We start from the raw sequence: 21,923 nt of genomic DNA on the forward strand, positions 1-21,923 counted from the left end.
CATTGATCTATATTTCTGTTTTTGTGCCAGTACCAAACTGTCTTGATTACTGTAGCTTTGTAGTATAGTCTGAAGTCAGGGAGCCTGATTCCTCCAGCTCCATTTTTCGTTCTCAAGATTGCTTTGGCTATTCAGGGTCTTTTGTGTTTCCATAAAAATTGTGAAACTTTTTGTTCTAGTTCTGTGAAAAATGCCAGTGGTAGTTTGATACGGATTGCATTGAATCTGTAGATTGCTTTGGGTAGTATAGTCATTTTCACAATGTTGATTCTTCCAATCCAAGAACATGGTATATCTCTCCATCTGTTTGTATCATCTTTAATTTCTTTCATCAGTGTCCTATAATTTTCTGCATACAGGTCTTTTGTCTCCTTAGGTAGGCTTATTCCTAGATATTTTATTCTTTTTGTTGCAGTGGTAAACGGGAGTGTTTTCTTAATTTCACTTTCAGATTTTTCATCATTAGTATATAGGAATGCAAGAGATTTCTGTGCGTTAATTTTGTATCCTGCTACTTTACCAAATTCATTGATTAGCTCTAGTAGTTTTCTGGTAGCATCTTTAGCAGTCTCTATGTATAGTATCATGTCATCTGCAAACAGTGACAGCTTTACTTCTTCTTTTCCGATTTGGATTCCTTTTATTTCTTTTTCTTCTCTGATTGCTGTGGCTAACACTTCCAAAACTATGTTGAATAATAGTGGTGAGAGTGGGCAACCTTGTCTCGTTCCTGATCTTAGTGGAAATGGTTTCAGTGTTTCACCATTGAGGACAATGTTGGCTGTGGGTTTGTCATATATGGCCTTCATTATGTTGAGGAAAGTTCCCTGTATGCCTACTTTCTGCAGGGCTTTTATCATAAATGGGTGTTGAATTTTGTTGAAAGCTTTCTCTGCATCTATTGAGATGATCATATGGTTTTTCTCATTCAGTTTGTTAATATGATGTACCACGTTGATTGATTTGCGTATATTGAAGAATCCTTGCATTCCTGGAATAAACCCCACTTGATCATGGTGTATGATCCTTTTAATGTGCTGTTGGATTCTGTTTGCTAGTATTTTGTTGAGGATTTTTGCATCTATGTTCATCAGTGATATTGGCCTGTAGTTTTCTTTCTTTGTGACATCTTTGTCTGGTTTTGGTATCAGGGTGATGGTGGCCTCGTAGAATGAGTTTGGGAGTGTTCCTCCCTCTGCAATATTTTGGAAGAGTTTGAGAAGGATAGGTGTTAGCTCTTCTCTAAATGTTTGATAGAATTCGCCTGTGAAGCCATCTGGTCCTGGGCTTTTGGTTGTTGGAAGATTTTTAATCACAGTTTCAATTTCAGTGCTTGTGATTGGTCTGTTCATATTTTCTATTTCTTCCTGGTTCAGTCTCGGCAGTTTGTGCATTTCTAAGAATCTGTCCATTTCTTCCAGGTTGTCCGTTTTATTGGCATAGAGTTGCTTGTAGTAATCTCTCATGATCTTTTGTATTTCTGCAGTGTCAGTGGTTACTTCTCCTTTTTCATTTCTAATTCTATTGATTTGAGTCCTCTCCCTTTTTCTCTTGATGAGTATGGCTAATGGTTTATCAATTTTGTTTATCTTCTCAAAGAACCAGCTTTTAGTTTCATTGATTTTTGCTATTGTCTCCTTCATTTCTTTTTCATTTATTTCTGGTCTGATCTTTATGATTTCTTTCCTTCTGCTAGCTTTGGGGTTTTTTTGTTCTTCTTTCTCTAATTGCTTCAGGTGCAAGTTTAGGTTGTTTATTCGAGATGTTTCCTGTTTCTTGAGGTAGGCTTGTATTGCTATAAACTTCCCTCTTAGCACTGCTTTTGCTGTGTCCCATAGGTTTCGGGTCGTCGTGTCTCCATTGTCATTTGTTTCTAGGTATTTTTTGATTTCCCCTTTGATTTCTTCAGTGATCACTTCGTTATTAAGTAGTGTATTGTGTAGCTTCCATATGTTTGTATTTTTTACAGATCTTTTCCTGTAATTGATATCTAGTCTCATAGCATTGTGGTTGGAAAAGATACTTGATACGATTTCAATTTTCTTAAATTTACCAAGGCTTGATTTGTGACCCAAAATATGATCTATCCTGGAGAATGTTCCATGAGCACTTGAGAAAAATGTGTATTCTGTTGTTTTTGGGTGGAATGTCCTATAAATATCAATTAAGTCCATCTTGTTTAAAGTATCATTTAAAGCTTGTGTTTCCTTATTTATTTTCATTTTGGATGATCTGTCCATTGGTGAAAGTGGGGTGTTAAAGTCTCCTACTATGATTGTGTTACTGTCGATTTCCCCTTTTATGGCTGTTAGGATTTGCCTTATGTATTGAGGTGCTCCTATGTTGGGTGCATAAATATTTACAATTGCTGTATCTTCTTCTTGGATCGATCCCTTGATCATTATATAGTGTCCTTCTTTGTCTCTTGTAATAGTCTTTATTTTAAAGTCTATTTTGTCTGATATGAGAATTGCTACTCCAGCTTTCTTTTGATTTCCATTTGCATGGAATATCTTTTTCCATCCCCTCACTTTCAGTCTGTATGTGTCTCTAGGTCTAAAGTGTTTGGGGTCTCCTTTTCGCAGGCTGCAGGTTCGTAGTTCCCGTTGTTTTTGGTATCTGTCCCCAGTGGTTAAGGTTGGTTCAGTGGGTTGTGTAGGCTTCCTGGTGGAGGGGACTAGTGCCTATGTTCTGGTGGATGAGGCTGGATCTTGTCTTTCTGGTGGGCACGTCCACGTCTGGTGGTGTGTTTTGGGGTGTCTGTGGCCTTATTATGATTTTAGGCAGCCTCTCTGCTAATGGATGGGGCTGTGTTCCTGTCTTGCTAGTTGTTTGGCATAGGGTGTCCAGTACTGTAGCTTGCTGGTCGTTGAGTGAAGCTGGGTCTTGATGTTGAGATGGAGATCTCTGAGAGATTTTTGCTGTTTGGTATTACGTGGAGCTGGGAGGTGTCTTGTGGACCAGTGTCCTGAAGTTGGCTCTCCCACCTCAGAGGCACAGCCCTGATGCCTGGCTGGAGCACCAAGAGCCTTTCATCCACACGACTCAGAATAAAAGGGAGAAAAAATAGAAAGAAAGAAAGAGGATAAAATAAAATAAAATAAAGCTATTATAATAAAAAAATAAGGAAAAAATTATTAATAAATTTATTAAGAAAAAATCTTTTTAATTTTTAAAAATAGATTTATTAATTTTTTATAATAAAAATAAGAAAAAAATTATTAAGAAAAAAATTTATTAAGAAAAAAAATTTTAATTTTTTAAAATAAAAAATATGAAAAAACTTATTAAAAAATTTTTTTAATTTTTATAAATAGAAAATAAGGAAAAAATTTTTAAGAAAACATTTATTGGGAAAAAAAATTTTTTTAAGTTTAAAAAAAAAAAAAAACCCAAAACGGACGGACCTAATGCTAGGACTAATGGTGTAAGCAAAGCTATACAGACAAAATCTCACCCAGAAGCATACACATATACACTCAGAAAAAAACGAAAAGGGGAAAAATTAATATATCCTGCTCCCAAAGTCCACCTCCTGAATTTGGGATGATTCGTTGTCTATTCAGGTATTCAACAGATGGTAGGCACATCAAGTTGATTGTGGAGCTTTAATCCGCTGCTTCTGAGGCTGCTAGGAGAGGTTTCCCTTTCTCTTCTTTGTTCGTACAGCTCCCGGGGTTCAGCTTTGGATTTGGACCCGCCTCTGCATGTAGGTCACCTGAGGGCGTCTGTTCCCTGCCCAGACAGAACGGGGTTAAAGGAGCAGCTGCTTCGGGGGCTCTGGCTCACTCGGGTGTGGGGGAGGGAGGGGTACGGATGCGGGGCGAGCCTGCAGCGGCAGAGGCCAGCGTGACGTTTCAGCAGCCTGAGGCGCGCAGTGTGTTCTCCCGGGGAAGTTGTCCCCGGATCACGGGAGCCTGGCCGTGGCAGGCTGCACCGGCTCCCGTGAGGGGCGGTGTGGAGAGTGACCTGTGCTCGCGCACAGGCTTCTTGGTGGCGGCAGCAGCAGCCTTAGCATCTCATGCCCGTCTCTGGGGTCCGCGCTGATAACCGTGGCTCGCGCCCGTCTCTCGAGTTCGTTTAGGTGGTGCTGTGAATCCCCTCTCCTCGTGCACTGGGAAACAAAGAGGCAAGAAAAAGTCTCTTGCCTCTTCGGCAGCTGCAGACTTTTTCCCCGGACTCCCTCCCGGGTAGCTGTGGTGCGCTAACCCCTTCAGGCTGTGTTCACGCCGCCAACCCCAGTCCTCTCCCTGGGATCTGACCGAAGCCCGAGCCTGAGCTCCCAGCCCCCACCCGCCCCGGCGGGTGAGCAGACAAGCCTCTCGGGTTGGTGAGTGCTGGTCGGTACCGCTCCTCTGTGCGGGAATCTCTCCGCTTTGCCCTCCGCACCCCTGTGGCTGCGCTCTCCTCCGTGGTTCCGAAGCTTCCCCCCTCTGCCACCCGCAGTCTCCGCCCGCGAAGGGGCTTCCTAGTGTGTGGAAACCTTTCCTCCTTCACCGCTCCCTCCCACTGGTGCAGGTCCCGTCCCTATTCTTTTGTCTCTGTTATTTCTTTTTTCTTTTACCCTACCCAAGTACGTGGGGATTTTCTTGCCTTTTGGGAGGTCTGATGTCTTCTGCCAGCGTTCAGTGGGTGTTCTGTAGGAGTAGTTCCACGTGTAGATGTATTTCTGCTGTATCTGTGGGAAGGAAGGTGATCTCCGCGTCTTACTCTTCCGCCATCTTGCCCAGACCCCTATGTTTTCTTTTTAAATGAACATCTCGAATGCTTAGCACACTTGCCATGTTGACTAAAATATAACAAAAACAACACACACAGTCATGAAATATGCTTTTCATACTTCTCATGTTTATAATTGCTCCATTGCTTAATATATAAATGGATATATTTTGTACAATACTGAACTTTATAGTCTTACTTTCACTTAAGTGAAGTATACTAATCCATGATATGATTATTCATGGGATATCTAGAAATCCAGGCTTAAATAATTGAATAGTTATAAATGTCCTGGGGCAGAGGAGGGAGAAGTTAACTAATTAAAATAATCCATTGGTTAAGCTTTGGTAAAAAGGATAATTTGTTAAAGAAATTAATACCCCTTATTGATCTATATTACAAATCCACACTTTCATAAGAAGTTTGTTGAAGAGCAGATTACTTGCATTTGGGTTGTTAGTGCAGGTATTATAAGCCTTTATCATTGATGTTTTGATTTAAGTTATATAGACTATCGAAATGATCCAAGTAGGATTTTTTTTAATTAATTGCTTTTTCTCAATGTGAGAATGCTGGGAACATAGGAAATCTTGTTTTCTAATATTAAATTCTAGATGTCAGCCACCATGAATTGATTTTTTAAATCTTTATTAAAATCATGTTACATTATAATGCTTTGCTAATTTTTTTTTAAAATCGAATGCTGCAAAAGGTGACTAATTGAGCAGCATTTGAAGGCTTGGTTAAAGAGGGAAGCTGAAAAGCTGACAACGTACATGGCACTTCTGAGGTTAACACTTTGGAAAATACTCAGGTTTTTCAATTTGTAAAGTTAAAAAGAGTTGTGTTTTGAAGTGTCCTATGCAAGATTTGCAACTCATTTGTCTTTTAATGTTTAAATTAGGAAAATATATTGGAGAGGATTCATTTTCACATAGTGCCAAGCAGAGATGCAGACATGTGTACCTCTAAATCTTGTATCACTCACCAGAAGTTTGCTATGACTCTGTATGAACAGGTGAGATGGCTTGACTATTTTATTAGAGACTGTATTTATGTCTTACGATTGATAAATTAGACATGTATTTTTACCTGCAGTGTGTGTGTCGTACCTGTGGAGCATCATCAGATCCTCTACCCTTCACAGAATTTGTGCGGTACATTTCTACAACAGCCCTATGGTAAGAACCTCTTAAAGCATATTTACCAAAGATGTTAGTCACGTATGTGATCACATTGAGCCTTTATTTTATGAAACTGTAACATCTATGAATATCTACTCTCTGAGATTAACAAATGTGCTACCATCAGGGGTACTAAGGGATGTCTATCTCAGTTGTTTCTGACTTACCAAATATAGATGTCACTCAGTGAAATGTACAAAATATTAGTCAAAATGTATATCTATTTATATTTATAGCACGTTTTTGAAACCGTGAAGGAGAGCTTAAAATGACAAGTTCAAGGGTAAATGGAATTGTAGATGATTTCTTCATTTTTGCTAAGGTGTTACCTTTGTAGTGGCCATGTCTCCTGTCGGCTCCACCATGTCCCTGCGTAGTGATGGAAGCTAGGGTAAGCAGACAAGAAAGAAAAAAGTGAAAATAATCCTCTGTTAGGTTTATTGCATTTAAGGCCATAACATTCACCTGAAATAAAAATTTGCCATGCTTGTCTGTCCCCTCCCTCCCTAGCCATGAAACATCAGCTTAGGGATCCAAAAATGATCTCTAGACTTTACATAATAAGAGTTGTTTGAACACGGCAACAGGTATTTGAGAGTGTAAATATTTGATGTATGATAAACATTGAATGAGATCATAAATGTTTGCAGATACTTTAATACAAAAGACGAAACATGGATCAATAATTATCAATCAGAATACATCAGTACAGCAGTTAGTTGCTAAATGCTACCAATATTTTTATCATTGCACAAAGTGAATATTAGGTGCTCATCCATTTCATTGTATTATTAAACTTCCTTGATTTATTTTGGATATAGCACATTGTTTCTTAAAAGTCATTGAATATAGCAAGTTGGTAATTTGGATATATACGAGTTGGGAAACATCGATTTAGAGGAACGTTCTTTAAACTTCAGTCGGTTGTAGTCAGTTTCATTCACTTTGTATGAAAAATAGGGTGGTGTTCAAATAAGGATAGACCACAAATTAAAAGCTGTAAAACTTTAAGTCTACTTTGAAACTCTTGTGTAAAATGACAGTGCTCTGAGACAGTATCTTAGGTAATAAGAATTAGAGTTCCGTCAGTCTCTCCCTGGTCCACACCACGAATTGCGAAAGCCCAGAATTTGAATTCTAATTATAATCTCTCTCTTTTTATTGGTGATAAGTATTGAATACCAGTTGTTCAATGCTTACTATGTTCCAGGCTTTACATAAATTGTTGCTTTTAGTCTTAACAAAAACTTTTGTTGATCAAGAAATAGGCTTAATATGATTAACCTGTTAAATGAATGAATTAAGATTGAAACCCAGGTCTGGGTTCATTTCAGATTCAAAATGTATCTGGTTAACCACTACTCTGATGCTGTCAATTTTGTAAAAAACCATTATGTGCCTTTTGAATGAGCCTGTCAGATTTAGTGCTTTCTAGTCTACTTGTGAAGTGCTTTAGAAGAATTGGTACTTTTAGTTATTGAATATTGTATATTATTTACCATTGAACTGTAAAATATATCCAGCACTAGGACAGTTAAAATTACTATTAAGTAAAACCAGAGCACCACGAATGGAAACTAGTAGGCATATTGAGCTTACATTATATATCTTTTTGGAAATGTTTAAATAGTTGTTTAAAGATACTTAATACCTTGATATGTAAAAATTTGACTCTAGGAGAAGCTGGATACAAAATGGCACTGATACCCTGCCTAGACTCTAACGAAATGGTTAGTAGTCATAATAGGAACAAAAGGCACAAGCCTCGTTTAAGTAGCTTTGGTTGTGACTTCTGCATTAATCAGCAAATGGCCCTTCTCTTAGCTGAAAATAACCTTGTTTATGGGAACTTTAGGCCAGAGAGGGAGCCTTTCCTAAAGTTTCTTGTTCTTGTTAGGCAAAAGTTTAAACTCAAGTCCCTGTTTGTTAAGTAATAATGTAAAAGAAACTGTTAACTTAGAATTACCTTCAGATGGAACATCTTACCTCATTCATCTAATTCCAAACAGTAGTATGATTTCATGTTATTTTATTCTGTTCTTTTTTTTTTTTTTTAATATTTATTTATTTATATTTATTTTTGGCTGTGTTGGGTCTTTGTTTCTGTGCGAGGGCTTTCTCCAGTTGTGGCAAGCAGGGGCCACTCTTCATCGCGGTGCACAGGCCTCTCACTATCGCGACCTCCCCTATTGCGGAGCACAGGCTCCAGACGTGCAGGCTCAGCAGTTGTGGCTCACGGGCCCAGTCGCTCCGCGGCATGCGGGATCTTCCGAGACCAGGGCTCGAACCCGTATCCCCTGCATTGGCAGGCAGATTCTCAACCACTGCACCACCGGGGAAGCCCTTTATTCTGTTCTTGACCTAACTTTTTTCATCATAACCTGCCAAATATCATAATTTTTCATTTCATGGAAATTTACTTCATGGTTAATTTTTCAAACAAAATTGTGTTTTAAGACAGAAAAAATGATCATACCTATATTGATAACTTAGTATTTTTGATGCAAATTTACTGGATATTTTTTAAGTTCATAGGCCAGATTTGGGACTGCTGCTTTCTTTTGTAGCAATGAAGTTGAAAGAATGATGGAAAGGCATGAACGCTCTAAGCCTGAAATGTTTGCAGAATTGCTGCAAGCAGCGAATACAACTGATGACTATAGGAAATGTCCTGTAAGTATAATTTGGAGAACATTAGTGTGCTTCTGTATTTGTAAATTTGAAAATAGACATTCAGAAATTACCATGCAAATATTAATTATATCTGGAATTAATTTGAAGAATTTATTTTTTCAGTGTTTTTTTAGGTAACTCTTTATACCATGTGAGCTCTTATTTCTTTAAAAACTTGTTACACTGTGAAGGATTTAAGGTAGCATATGTTGATTAAGTTCTGAAGTCTATCATTTGACTAAAGAGAGAATTTCTTTTTTGTTTTTCTTTAAATAAACATTACAGATGGTATTAGTCTTCCCTCATGTAACATTATTAATGGCTTCAAGGGCTTTATATCTGCTTTTTTTAAGGTTGAATTCTTGTTTTAACAGATTTATGAAAATACCAAAGAAAAGTACTTTGATTTAAAATAAACTTTATGTTTAATCAATAATTAAGACAAATACTTTGCTAGAAGTCTATTTTAATATGCTGAAGAAATAAATTTCTGATGCATGTTAAGATTGTTATTGCATAATACAAACTGTATAAGGCATTACCTGTGGTATATCTGTTTTGATAATTTCAAAAGTTGTCTTTTGTGTTTTTCTTTAGAGTAACTGTGGCCAAAAAATAAAAATTCGGCGTGTTTTAATGAATTGCCCAGAGATTGTTACAATTGGTTTAGTCTGGGACTCTGAGCATTCTGACTTGACCGAAGATGTTGTTCGGAATCTCGCAACACATCTTTATCTTCCCGGGGTATATCAACTCTTTTCTTTCTCTTCCTTTTTATTTTTAAATTCCTCTAAAACATCTTCATATATTATAAGGCACTTTGTTTTCAGAACTAAATTTTCTTTCTAAAGGAAATAATTTGCATATGTAACTCTGATAAAGTTAATCAAATCAGGCTAACTGGAATGCCTTTCTTGCTTAGACTAGGAATGGCTTTCAGTTACAAACTAAACCATCACGTGCTCTATCCCTGTATCACTAGAGTGATGATGATATGATACTATATGCGTGTGTGTATGTGTTTGTGTGTGTATGATAATGATTATAAATATAAATATTAAGCTAGAAAAATTTAAGATTTAAAATTCATCTACAGCTCTGATCTCTTAATATGCTTTTTACTATCTTAATATATTTTGAATTGGTTTATATTACAATTAAACTTTTAAATAGTTATCTTGAGGTAGTATGTTTGATGTATGTTAAAATATGTGATTCAATCATGAATTATCAGGAAATGTGTAATTTACCTCACATTTTGAGTTTATGTATGTAAAGTGTCAATTCTGTGTTAGAGATACTGTGCTACTAAACTAAGTTGTAGTAAATACATTTTATTGGACTTAATGTTTCTTGTGGACTAATTGAAAGTAGTAATTCTGTTAACAGTGCAATGTGGTGTCTTTAGTACTAATATAATATCAGTTTGGGGCAGTATGCATGAGAAATATTTTTCATAGAGAATCAAATGCATGACTCTTCAAATAATTGTTCCTTATTTTAAAAAAGATACAATATTAAATATACATTATTTTTAAACAGCTTTTTTATAGGGTTACTGATGAAAATGCCAAAAATAGTGAACTTCACCTTGTTGGCATGATTTGCTACACTAGCCGACATTATTGTGCCTTTGCTTTTCATACCAAGAGTTCCAAATGGGTATTTTTTGACGATGCAAATGTGAAAGAGGTAAGTGACGCTTTGCTAACTGGAATATTTATTGTGATTTTTACTTTTTAGGAATAAATGATATAATAATGAAATAATTATATAAAATTATTATATGTAAGTATTTATATAAAATAGTAATAAGTGAATTTAATTATAGTAGCATCATTAAAGCCCTCCAGTATTAAAAATTAGAAAGCCAAATAGATGAAGCAACTACTTTAGACACCGGACGATAGGCAGTTGAACAGAAAAAAGGGAAACCAACAAGATGAACCCTACAATGATCCCTGCCTACTGCCTAGAGGTAGTTTCTGGATTGCAGTGCAGCGAGGGAGAACCCAAACAAAGCCTAGTAGTCTCACTGAGTTGAGGAAACTGAAATTAGAGTTCAAGGAGGCCAAGATGGCTAAAATTTGCTGGACAGATTACCAGAAAGAAAGCTGCACAGAGGGAAAGTTCTGGAGATTGGCAGAGGGATTCCCTTTAATCTTTGGCTGGATAGTGATCCACCATGTGTAGGGTAAACAAGCACAAGGTGGTAGAAGGGACCACTGGAAAACAATTCCCTAAACTCATACAGGGCTAGAATAGTTTGCATCCGTACTAGCAAGAGTGGGTACACAGGACATCAAGTTGAATCCTGTGGTAGAAGGGACCACTGGAAAACAATTCCCTAAACTCATACAGGGCTAGAATAGTTTGCATCCGTACTAGCAAGAGTGGGTACACAGGACATCAAGTTGAATCCTCAGAAAAATATCACCTTAATAGTGGGGCTGAATTATTCCTAGACTGAAGATTGCTCTGCACCTGACATAAAAAGCTTAAAATGATGCCTTCAAAGGACCAAGCTGATACTATATAACATAATATAACACATAACTACATGTCAACAATTTAAAAGGAAAACAAAATAGTTCAATAGCCAAAAATGTAGAATGCAGTGAAATTTCAATATGCCATTTCAAAATAGCATTCAGTAAAAAAATTACCAAATATACAAAGAAGTAGGAAGACATGACCCATGCCCTGAAGGAATATCAGTAACAACAGACCTTCCCTGCCATTTCGTTTCTTCAAATCACATGATATGGGGTGAGCAGGCAGAGTAGGGAAATGGAGCACACGTTCCTTTCTCTCAGAAACTTCATCATCAGCACCTCAAAAACGAGGGTTCATACTAACTGATCTCGGAGGTCAGTTCCAGGCCAGATCTGATATTAAATTGCCTTAGGAAAAAAAAAAGACCAAAAATGACAGAAGTAGAAATATCAGATAAGAAGGTTAAAACTGCTGTTTGGCTATAGAGAGATTTATTAGATAACAGTCAGTAAACATGGACCATAAAACTAGCTGATAAACTGGACTTTATCAAAACTTTTGCTCTTCAGTAAGGTACTGTTAGGAGAATGAAAAGACAAACCATAGACTGGGAGAAAATATTTGTCAAGCATATATCTAATAAAGGCTATATTCAGAATATATAAAGAACTCTTTTTTTCTTTTTTAATTTATGTATTTATTTATTTTTGGCTGCGTTGGGTCTTTGTTACTGCGCGTGGGCTTTCTCTAGTTGTGGTGAGCGGGGGCCACTCCTCGTTGCGGTGCGCAGGTTTCTCATTGTGGTGGCTTCTCTTGTTGCAGAGCACGGGCTCTAGGCACACGGGGTTTAGTAGTTGTGGCACATGGGCTCAGTAGATGTGGCTCACGGGCTCTAGAGTGCAGGCTCAGTATTTGTGGCGCATGGGCTTAGTTGCTCCGCGGCATGTGGGATCTTCCCGGACCTGGGCTTGAACCTGTGTCCCCTGCATTGGCAGGTGGATTCCCAACCACTGCGCCACCAGGGAAGCCCAAGAACTCTTAAACTCAATAATAAAAAGACAAATCAATTAAAAAGTGGGCAAAAGATTTGGACAGTTCACCAAAGAAGATATGTGAATGGCCTTTGAAATGATATTCAGTACATCATTAGGCACAAAGGAAGTACCAATTTGATTCACAATGAGATTGCATTACTCACCTATTAGAATGCCTAAAATTAAAAAGACTGACCATACCAAAAGCTGGCAAGGAGTCTTGTGAGGCTGATGGAAACACAAAATTGAACAATCACTTTAGAAAACAGTTTGTCAGTTTCTTATAAATTTAAACATATACTTACCATACAACCCAGCAATTCCACTCCTGTGAAGGCATGTATCCATACATAATTTGTACTTCAGTGTTCATAGTAGTTTTACTCATAGTAACCAAAACTGGAAACAACTCAAACGTCTATCATCAGGTGAATAGATAAAGAAGTTGTACAACCATACAATGGAATATAATAATCAGCAATAAAAAGGAATGAACTAGTGATAGATGCAACAATGTAGAAAAATATCAAAAGCATTGTGCTAAATGAAAGAAGTGAGACACAAACAGCTAAATAGCATGATTCCGCTTATATGAAATTCTAGAAAAGGAAAAAACAAAGTGACAGAGTAGACCATTGGTTGCCAGGCATTGCAAAGGGGTACAGGGAAAGTTTTGGAAGTGAGGATTACATGATTGTAGACATTTATCAGAACTCACTGACTTGTACAATGTAATTGGATGGTTTTATTTTATTAAATTATACTCAATAAAGCCAGTGAAAAAATTTGGAAATTCGTATTCTAAAGTCCACACTTTTCTTGAATTACTTAGTACTTTGATATGGCAGTTTATTAAGAAGTTCCATCTTGAGTAAGTATGCAGCAACATTTTGGCACTCCTATTTTGCATCCTCATAGTTTAAATTGTCAAAATTTGAAGGAAGAACTGGGTAGTCACTCTCTGAGTTTCAGGTTTGTTTTGTTTTCAAACTACTTTAGTTCTTCAGGTATCTCAGAATCCCAGGTAAAGAGGGTAAACAGCTAAAAATGTGTAATTTGAACAAACTCCTCAGAAATTTTTTTAAAGACCTATTCCTTCTCTAATAAAAAGCTAATATTCTAGAATGCTTTGTTTTTTGTTTCATTGGTTTTGTTTTGTTTTTAAATGAACTTTATAGAGGTATAATTTACAAACATTAAAATACACCCATTCTAAGTGTATAGTTTGGATTTTGACAACTGTATACATGCCTGTGTAACCTCCACAATCATTGTATAGAACATTTTCATCACTCCAGAAAATCCTGTCACGTCCCTTTACTGTCCCCAACCCTGGGTCCCAGGAAATCATTGATCTCATTCTACAGTTTATGTGAATGGTCTCTTACAATAGACATTCTCTGTGTTTGGCTTCCTTTGCTAGGCATCATATCTTTTTTTTTTTTTTATTTCAAGATACTTTATTTATTTTAAAACAGGTCACAACACTAAGCTTCTGGCCCATTCTGCCAATGCACAAGCTACAAATGCTTGCTCAGCAGTTGAGGGGCACACTTTAGTAGCATGTTTGAAAAGTCAGTAAAAATCCATGTAAAACAAATATTCAAATAGTTTCTGTAGGAACACAGATAAGTGTGACCCAGTCACTTAGTCTTACACATCGTTGCATCTGTGCCAACCCTATTCACATAGACATCTCAAAACTGGCAGAAATTAAGTTAAATGGTCCCCCCCAAGCCCTTAAATCAAACTAAACTCACAGTTAACAGCTACAAGAATGGTATCTACACATTAATACAAGCTGAAGCACAGGCTTCTGGGTGCTGTTTCATTCCACTCTCCCAAGCACAGGACACAGGCAGAGTGCCAACATCCTGCTCCTCTACTCCGAGTGGGAAGTTGTGGTTCTGGATTTGCTGCATCAGTTGCCATGTTGGCCCTGACGTCACATAGTAGATGGTCAGTCTCTGGAATCCACTGAAGTAGAAGCAGCAGCGACAGTGTAAGCACCCATGTTTTCAAAGAACATCCAATCACCCACATGCATCTTGGGCAAGTTATAGCGTTCAACAGTGCGATCCAGGCCATCACAGGTTGGTCCCCAGATGCTACATGAATAATACTTCTTATCTGGTTTGGGTCTCTTCTGCAGAAGAGGCTTCACGTGTGCATGATCGAAGAGGATGCAGTTGAATGATCCATATACTCCATCATTCACATAATACATAAATGTCTGTTCACTCAACTCATCTTCATCATCAGAGCCTGTCTGTTCCTTTAATACGAGTTTTTTGGCAATGATATTAATTGTTAGCGTGAAAGCTGATGCAACATAGTATCTTCCTGGCTCAGCTATGATTCTCACTCCAGAGTCTAACGGAAAATACTTGTCCAACGCTGGGTTGATTACACTGGTGATCTCTTCAAATTTAAGCTTTACATCCTCAGATCCAGGAAAGCCACCACCAATGTCAAGCAGATACATGTTGAAACCAACCTCAGCTCGCATGTCAAAGACACAGCGGGCATCAGAGATGGCCTGCATGAAGGTCCCTGGATCAGTAGAACCACTTCCCACGTGGAAGCTGACACCAATGACATCAATATCTAGCTCTTTCGCCCGTTCCAGAAGAAGCCTGCTGGTTTTTAGTGTGGCACCAAATTTGACACTGAGGCTATAGACTGCTTTGGAATCATCCGTGGCAATCTGCAAAACCAACTTGGCCTTTGGATGTGCCCTGGCAACTTTCATCAACTCAACTTCACTATCAAAAGTCATCATCTGGACTCCATTATTGGCAGCGTATTTAATCTGAGACACTTGTTTATAAGGATTTGCATAGAAAATCCTCTCAGGAGGCACCCCGAGACCCTGCGCCAACTGGATTTCAGTGTTGCTGGCACAGTCAAATCCTGTCCCTGTGGCAGCTAGGGTCTTCACTATGGTTCTGCTGTTACTGCATTTGAGTACATAAAAGGGGGTGACCCGAGGAAGAGCTTTAAACCATCTTCAGATGTTTCTTTAGAATGTCTCCCAGGTCCGCAACATAGAAGGCATCCTTATCGTGAGAAGAAGAAACTTCATTAATTTTTTGGTCCAGAATGTCCTTGGCAGTAAAGCCTTCATCCGGGAAATGGCAGTCAAACTCTTCATTACTAAAGTTGTTCATGGTTTCTTGATATCTTTATGGGAAGCTAAGAGATGAAATTTAAAGAAATTATGCCAGCTCTTCACAAAGGCAATTCTCCAGGAATTCCAAGTCCCACTGAAGATGCGTGTGCCCTCGGTGCAGCAGTGGAAATATTCTGACAACGCACAACCTGCTGTCCACCTTAGAGCGCACGGGCGCCGCGGGCAGACCCCATGGAGACGAGATGCCGCTGGCGCCAAGCGAGCAGGACCGCTGGCCGCCCCGCCGCCCCTGTCACCCGCCTCGCTCCCTCCCGCGGAGAACCGCCGGCCTGAGGTGGCGCCGGAGCTCTGGCAGAGGGGCGGAGCGGCGGCGGAGCCTAAAGGGACTGACGGGCATAATATCTTTTAATACTCATTCATGTTGTGTGTATCAGTGCTTCATTTTTATTGTTGTGTTACATTTTATGACTGTGTAACAATTTATCCACTTACCTTTTGAGGTATGAACAGTCTTTGTGTGAACATATTATTTTCTGTTACACTCAGATAATACCCAGAAGTGGAATTTCTGGGTTGTACAGTAAGTGTATGTTAAACTTTACAAGGAACTGGCAAATTGACCTCGAGAGCAATTGTACAATTTACATTCCTGCCAGCAGTGTACTGGGAGTTCCGGTTGCTCCACATTTTTAGCAGCACTCACGCTGGTAGTCATCCTAATGTTAGCCCTTCTAGTGAATGTATAATGTTAGCTCACGGTGGTTTTAATTTGCATTTCCCTTATGATTAATAATGTTTTGAGTATCTTTTCATGTGCTTATTGGCCATTCTTATGTCTTTTTTGGTGAAGTGTCCAGATGTGTTGTACATTTTTCAATTTGGATTATCTTATTAATGAGTTATAGTAATTCTTTATTCTGCTCACCAGTTCTTTATTAGATGTCTGTGGCTTTTTTATTTTTTTCCTCCATTTTCTTAATGGTGTCTTTCAAAGAGCAGAACTTATTAATTCATTTTGATGAAGCCCATTTTATAATTTTTTCTTCTGTGATTTGTTTGATGTCCTATCTAAGAAATTTTTACCTTCCCCAAGTTTGTTAAAATTTTCTCTTTTGTTTTCTTCTATAAACTTTGTAGGTTTTTTTTTTTTTTTAAGAAGATGGGGTAAGTTTTTTTGTTTTTTTTTGTTTTGTTTTGTTTTTTTTTTTAATTAAACCTTTCTTACAACGCTTCTTAATTTTATTTATTTTTGCTGTGTTGGGTCTTCGTTTCTGTGCAAGGGCTTTCTCTAGTTGCGGCAAGCGGAGGCCTCTCTTCATCGCGGTGCGCGGGCCTCTCACTATCGTGGCCTCTCTTGTTGCGGAGCACAGGCTCCAGACGCGCAGGCTCAGTAATTGTGGCTCACGGGCCCAGTTGCTCCGTGGCATGTGGGATCTTCCCAGACCAGGGCTCGAACCCGTGTCCCCTGCATTAGCAGGCAGATTCTCAACCGCTGCGCCACCAGGGAAGCCCCGCTTTGTAGGTTTTTTAAGACTCGTTCTGAGTTAATTTTTGTGCTTTTAGTGGAGTGGTGTCAAAGTTCATTTTTTCATACGGCCATCCAGTTGTTCCAGCACCATTTGTTGAATAGACTCTTATATTTCCCCACTAAATTGCTTGAAGTTTTTGTCAAAAGTCAATCAACATGTATGAACAAAGCCTTTAAAAATTTGATAATCTAGATCTTGATATAGAAAGTGTACAATCTTGCCCATCAGTTTTTCAATGATGTTTATATGATTTTTATCTAGACTAGTTACTAAATAAAATAAAATTAATCATATAGTATAATGAACAGTTGAACTGCTAGTGTCTATGAGTGTCTTTAAAATTTTTTAACATACAAAGTAATTCAGTCTCTGCCTTTTCATGTAACACATTGATTACAAGGTTTTGTTTTGTTTCTATTCATTTGTAATTTTTTAAGGTTGGAACTAGATGGAAAGATGTGGTCTCCAAGTGTATCCGATGCCACTTCCAACCACTGCTTTTGTTTTATGCAAACCCAGATGGCACAGCAGTTTCCACTGAAGATGCGCTCAAGCAGATCATCAACTGGTCACATCATAAATCCGTTGCAGAAAATATAGGTAATTGTTTAAAAGTTCTTTTTAGTGTTTTTCTGTTATCACAATCACACTAGGAATACTAATATACTGAATATGAAATGAATGTTGAGGATAATCTCAAAATTTAGTTTCAGTAAAGTGGAGTTCAGGAAAATTCTAATACTTAGAGTTAGTCTTTATAAAGAAACCTTTCCTCATCTGTGGCCTCAGAAGCACCGTCAGCAGCCACCCACGACTATGGTCACACAAACACAGGAGGGGATACTTGGCTGGTAGCTCTTACTAGCAGTAAATATTGAGATTTAAAGTGAGTTAGTACACTGGAAAAGTCCAAAGCAGCGAGGCCATTTTTGAATGCCTTACAAAGCATGTAGAAGTCCTTAAAAGATGTCAGTCCTCTAAGCTTTTAAGTAATTTTCTCTATATTATTAAAAATGTCTGAAAAGATGATTCAAATTTCTCTTCTGCTGGTGGAGAGGAGGAAGGGGATTATACATTTTTGTTGGTCTTTTTAAGGATGTGAAAAGCCCTCAATTCATAAGTCGGAGAATTCAAAAGAAAATGGATTTGGTGATCAGACAAAACAGAGAGAAAATCAAAAATTTCAAGCAGATAGTATTTCATCATTTAATCGGAGCCACATTCAAACAAGTGGCAGTAGAGGGACAGGTATGTATTTAAATTGTCATTTTTACATTGTCCTTGAATAGTTAAGCTTCCCCCTCTCTTCATAGTTAAGCTTCCCTCTTTCTTCACTTACTGAATCTGTAATTCTTGTTAAGGACCAAGAGGAGAGTCCTTAACTAGCTTTCCTTGGCCATGAAGAGAAAATAAAAAGTAGAAACAAAATTTTGTATTTTGACTTAAGCATTTCTCCGAGACCTATAGTTTTATTTGAACAGTTTGACGCAACTAGTGTTTGAGTTTCTCCATGCACTCAAGGCTGTACATAGTAGGGTGGAGGCAACCTGGACTGTCACCAGAGAAAGCTGTGATATGGCCTTTCTTCAAGGAGTTAATTGTTAACTTGTAGAGGAAAAACATTTAGTTAATAATTTGGCTCATATGCCAAAATTAAATGTAGTGTTAGTGAATGCAACAGAAGTTTGAAGTTACTATAGTTGTAGTTTATTTTTAACCTCATTTTTATTCAACTCTCTCTTGTTATTATCATTCCACAACTTTAATTTTCACAATCCAAGATCTGTGATTAGGGTCCAACATGAAACAGTCACAGCATGATGTACAGTTATGGTTTAGAAATATGCAAAACTCTAATCGGGTGGACGTTGAGGATGATATTGTAAGGAACTTTTAAATATATTAATGAAATAATGTCTAACCCTAAAAGTAACCCATTTAATCAAGGGTGATAAGATTCAGAATTAACAATTACCATTTACGATAAATGCTTTTAGAAGTTCTTAATGGAACTTTTTCCATTTTATGTATTATTGATACTCTTAGATTAAGCCATTATCTATTTTTCAAAGATACCTACTTTTACTAGAAACTGTGTATGTGTTTAAGAACACAAACACTGGAGCCAGGCAATTTGTGTTAATAATCCTGGTTCTACATGTACAAGCTATGTGAACTTGGGCGAGTTCTTAACTTCTCTGTGCCTCTGTTTCCGAATCCAAAATGAAGATAGTAATTGTACCCACCTCAGAGAAGTATTGATAAATGAGTTTAGACACTTAGAATAGTGCCTGACACATACTAACCACTCAGTTACCTTTAGCTCTCATTATTTCAAGAAAAGTTCTCTTGTTTTCCTTTACATTCGCTGTAGAGCTATACATGAAGTTTTAAAACACAGCTTGCATCTCTAGTGTCAGCATAAATCACATTGAGTTTTTAGTTAAGCATAAAAATGATTTCATTGTATAGTTTAATCTGTATTTTGTTAATATATAGCATCTTAAATTTTAATATAGTTCAGTTTGTACTTTTATTGAGCAATTTGAAAAATGATCTGTATCATTATTAAAGAATGGTTTCTTTTACAGTTAAGTCAAGTCACAATGATCAAAGGGAAAAAATAAAAGACATTTCCAGAGAATGTGCTCTAAAAGCCATTGAACAGAAAAACTTACTTTCCTCACAAAGGAAAGATTTGGAAAGGGGACAAAGAAAAGATTTGGGCAGACATAGAGGTAACTTAAGAACTTACAGCATTCATTGGAAAAGGGGCAGCTAAAATCTTATTTTAAAGCTAAGTTTTATAATTTAATACAATTTAATATAATTTCTTTATATATTATATATATTTATTTAGATATTATGTATCTTAGTATGATTTCTTTAATATACCTATTAAACCTATAAATGTAAAGTTTTCCTAGTTCTTATTCAATTCTAGCCTGGAATACTTGTGTTTTTTATGTTTCAACTTTACTTTTAACTATAAATTCAATTCACCCATATGGTACATTCAAATAATAAGGAAGGTTATAAAATTAAGTGAAAAGAACTTCTTTTCCTACAACCCTTGACCTTCACTCTGTTCCACTGTTAATAGTTTCCAGTTCATTATGAGCATGTCTTACTTTTTATGGTTTTATGCTCTTTTCTTTATGGACATAGCATAAGTTAACTGATATTGCTAGACTTTAGAACTTGATTTAAGATTCTTGCTGCAGTGAAATCCTTTCACAGGTACTTTTTGCATACAGCCATTAGCATAAAATTCTTTCAGAATAATTGCTGGGTTTAGGTTATGTTTATTTATTTTCAACTTTGGTAGGTGTGGCACAGTTGTCCTCCTAAAATACTTGACAGTCTGCACTCCCACCAACAGTGATTAGATTCTGTTTCCAGCAGCAATTGGTTTAATAAATTTTAAATCTTTACCAATATAATAGGTGGGAAATATTTTTATTTTTATGGTTTTTATTAATTATGAATGAGATAGAATAGTTTTTTTTAATTGCTTTAATTATCTTATGATCTACTTTAGAGATCATTTTTAAAAATCATTATATAACCATTTATGTTATGATTTACTTATTACTGTTTAGCATTTCTTCTCAAACAAGATATTTGGCTTGTGACTAAAAAGTGGCTCTGAAGAGTAGTTCATTTGTATCTTTATTTGCATATTTATTTTTAAAGATTTGGTTGATGAAGACCTTCCACATTTCAAGTCTGGATCACCTCCTGCCCCAAATGGCTTTAGACAATATGGGAATCCACATCTATATCCTAGTCAAGGAAAAGGACCATGTAAGCATGACCGAATTGCCCATCAGAGTCGAGCTTCTGCACAAACATTAAGTTCAAGTAAATCCCAGATTCTTGCTTCAGGAGAGAAAATAACTGGCAAATTTAAGAGTGACAGTGGTACTGGATATGATACAGACAGTAGCCAAGATTCTAGGGATAAAGGAAGCAGCTGTAATGGCAGCACTAAAAGCCGAAACCGAGGTTGGAAACCTATGAGAGAAACATTAAATGTCGATAGTATTTTTAATGAAAGTGAAAAAAGGCAACATAGTCCAAGACATAAATCAAATATTAGTAACAAATCTAAATATAGCAAAGATCAGAGTTTTAACAGTTGTCCAAAAGAGAATCCAAAGCAAAAATGTTTAATGACTATATATGAAGATGAAATGAAGCAGGAAACAGGAAGCAGGAGTTCCCTTGAATTTAATGGAAAAGGAGCAGAGAAAAATAAAGCCCTCAAAGAAACTAAAGTTCATGGTGACAACTGGCAGATGCAAAGGACAGAGTCTGGATATGAAAGCAGTGATCATATCAGTAATGGCTCTGCTAATTTGGACTCACCTGTTATTGATGGAAATGGTACAGTGATGGATATCAGTGGTGTTAAAGAAACCGCATCCTTCAGGTAATACACAAGTTATATGAATGATTTCCCCCCACCATTCTCTCTTTTTAGTTATTTGAAGTAATTTTCAAAGGTTGGGGTCAGTTAAATGAAAAGGAAAGAGCTTGAGCTCAGAGTAACCTGGGATATTGCAGGTTATTTGATATATCAAGTTTCTATTTTTAATAGTTATTTCTTGATTGCAAAATAACAACTGTTTTTTTGGGGGGAATTTAGAAAGTAAAATACATTATCATTGTTGCCACTAAAAACTATTGATGTATGTGTACTACAGGTTTTAAACCATAGATTTAAATTAGTGTATCTCAGTCATTAAGCTAATTGTTTAATTCTTCAACCTAGTTGAATGTTCAATGTTCATTATCCCATTTCTAACATCTGTAACTCAGAACTGGGGTTATTTTCTTCTGTCACAACCCAGTTCCATGAAAGAGATATTTTTCCTTTAGCAAGTATTAAAGAATACAGCCAAATAACTAAGTTTATGTTCAATTAATTCTTAATTAATTCTGAAATCATTTATTATATTACTGTTAGCAGTCTATTTGCACTTCTCTTTGTAACCTCTAAAACATGTCCACCACTTAGGTCAATTTAGCCACTATTTCTGCTCTTAATCGATCTAAAACATCTTAATTTGATGTTAGCTCGTGTTTTATTACATTCATTATTGAAAAGCCAGATTTGCAAAAAGCGACCGCTCATGTTTTACCGAAATAA

The 21,923-nt window shown here is 37.0% G+C and overlaps 2 protein-coding genes across 4 annotated transcripts in view; one reads left to right on the plus strand and one right to left on the minus strand.

The window, feature by feature from the left end:
* The window catches only part of USP53 (ubiquitin specific peptidase 53), a 75,519-nt gene that overhangs the window by 33,533 nt on the left and 20,063 nt on the right, over positions 1-21,923 (plus strand). For 2 of the 3 annotated variants that reach the window (XM_057547268.1, XM_057547267.1), the window contains 9 exons: positions 5,624-5,737; positions 5,818-5,900; positions 8,471-8,576; positions 9,174-9,320; positions 10,119-10,268; positions 17,206-17,368; positions 17,864-18,016; positions 19,360-19,506; positions 20,465-21,203. In XM_057547268.1, the coding sequence (XP_057403251.1) occupies positions 5,624-5,737; positions 5,818-5,900; positions 8,471-8,576; positions 9,174-9,320; positions 10,119-10,268; positions 17,206-17,368; positions 17,864-18,016; positions 19,360-19,506; positions 20,465-21,203 (1,802 nt within the window). Of the gene's footprint in view, positions 1-5,623; positions 5,738-5,817; positions 5,901-8,431; positions 8,577-9,173; positions 9,321-10,118; positions 10,269-17,205; positions 17,369-17,863; positions 18,017-19,359; positions 19,507-20,464; positions 21,204-21,923 lie in introns of those variants that run through there. The other variant, XM_057547269.1, reaches the window with a different exon arrangement.
* On the minus strand, positions 13,860-15,276 carry LOC103000059 (ornithine decarboxylase-like). The gene is given in 3 exon segments (XM_057547270.1): positions 13,860-14,090; positions 14,093-15,116; positions 15,118-15,276. Coding segments are annotated over 3 exon segments (1,383 nt in total). The 3' UTR covers positions 13,860-13,890.

This window comes from Balaenoptera acutorostrata, chromosome 5, assembly GCF_949987535.1.
Source record: "Balaenoptera acutorostrata chromosome 5, mBalAcu1.1, whole genome shotgun sequence".
NCBI lineage: Eukaryota > Metazoa > Chordata > Mammalia > Artiodactyla > Balaenopteridae > Balaenoptera > Balaenoptera acutorostrata.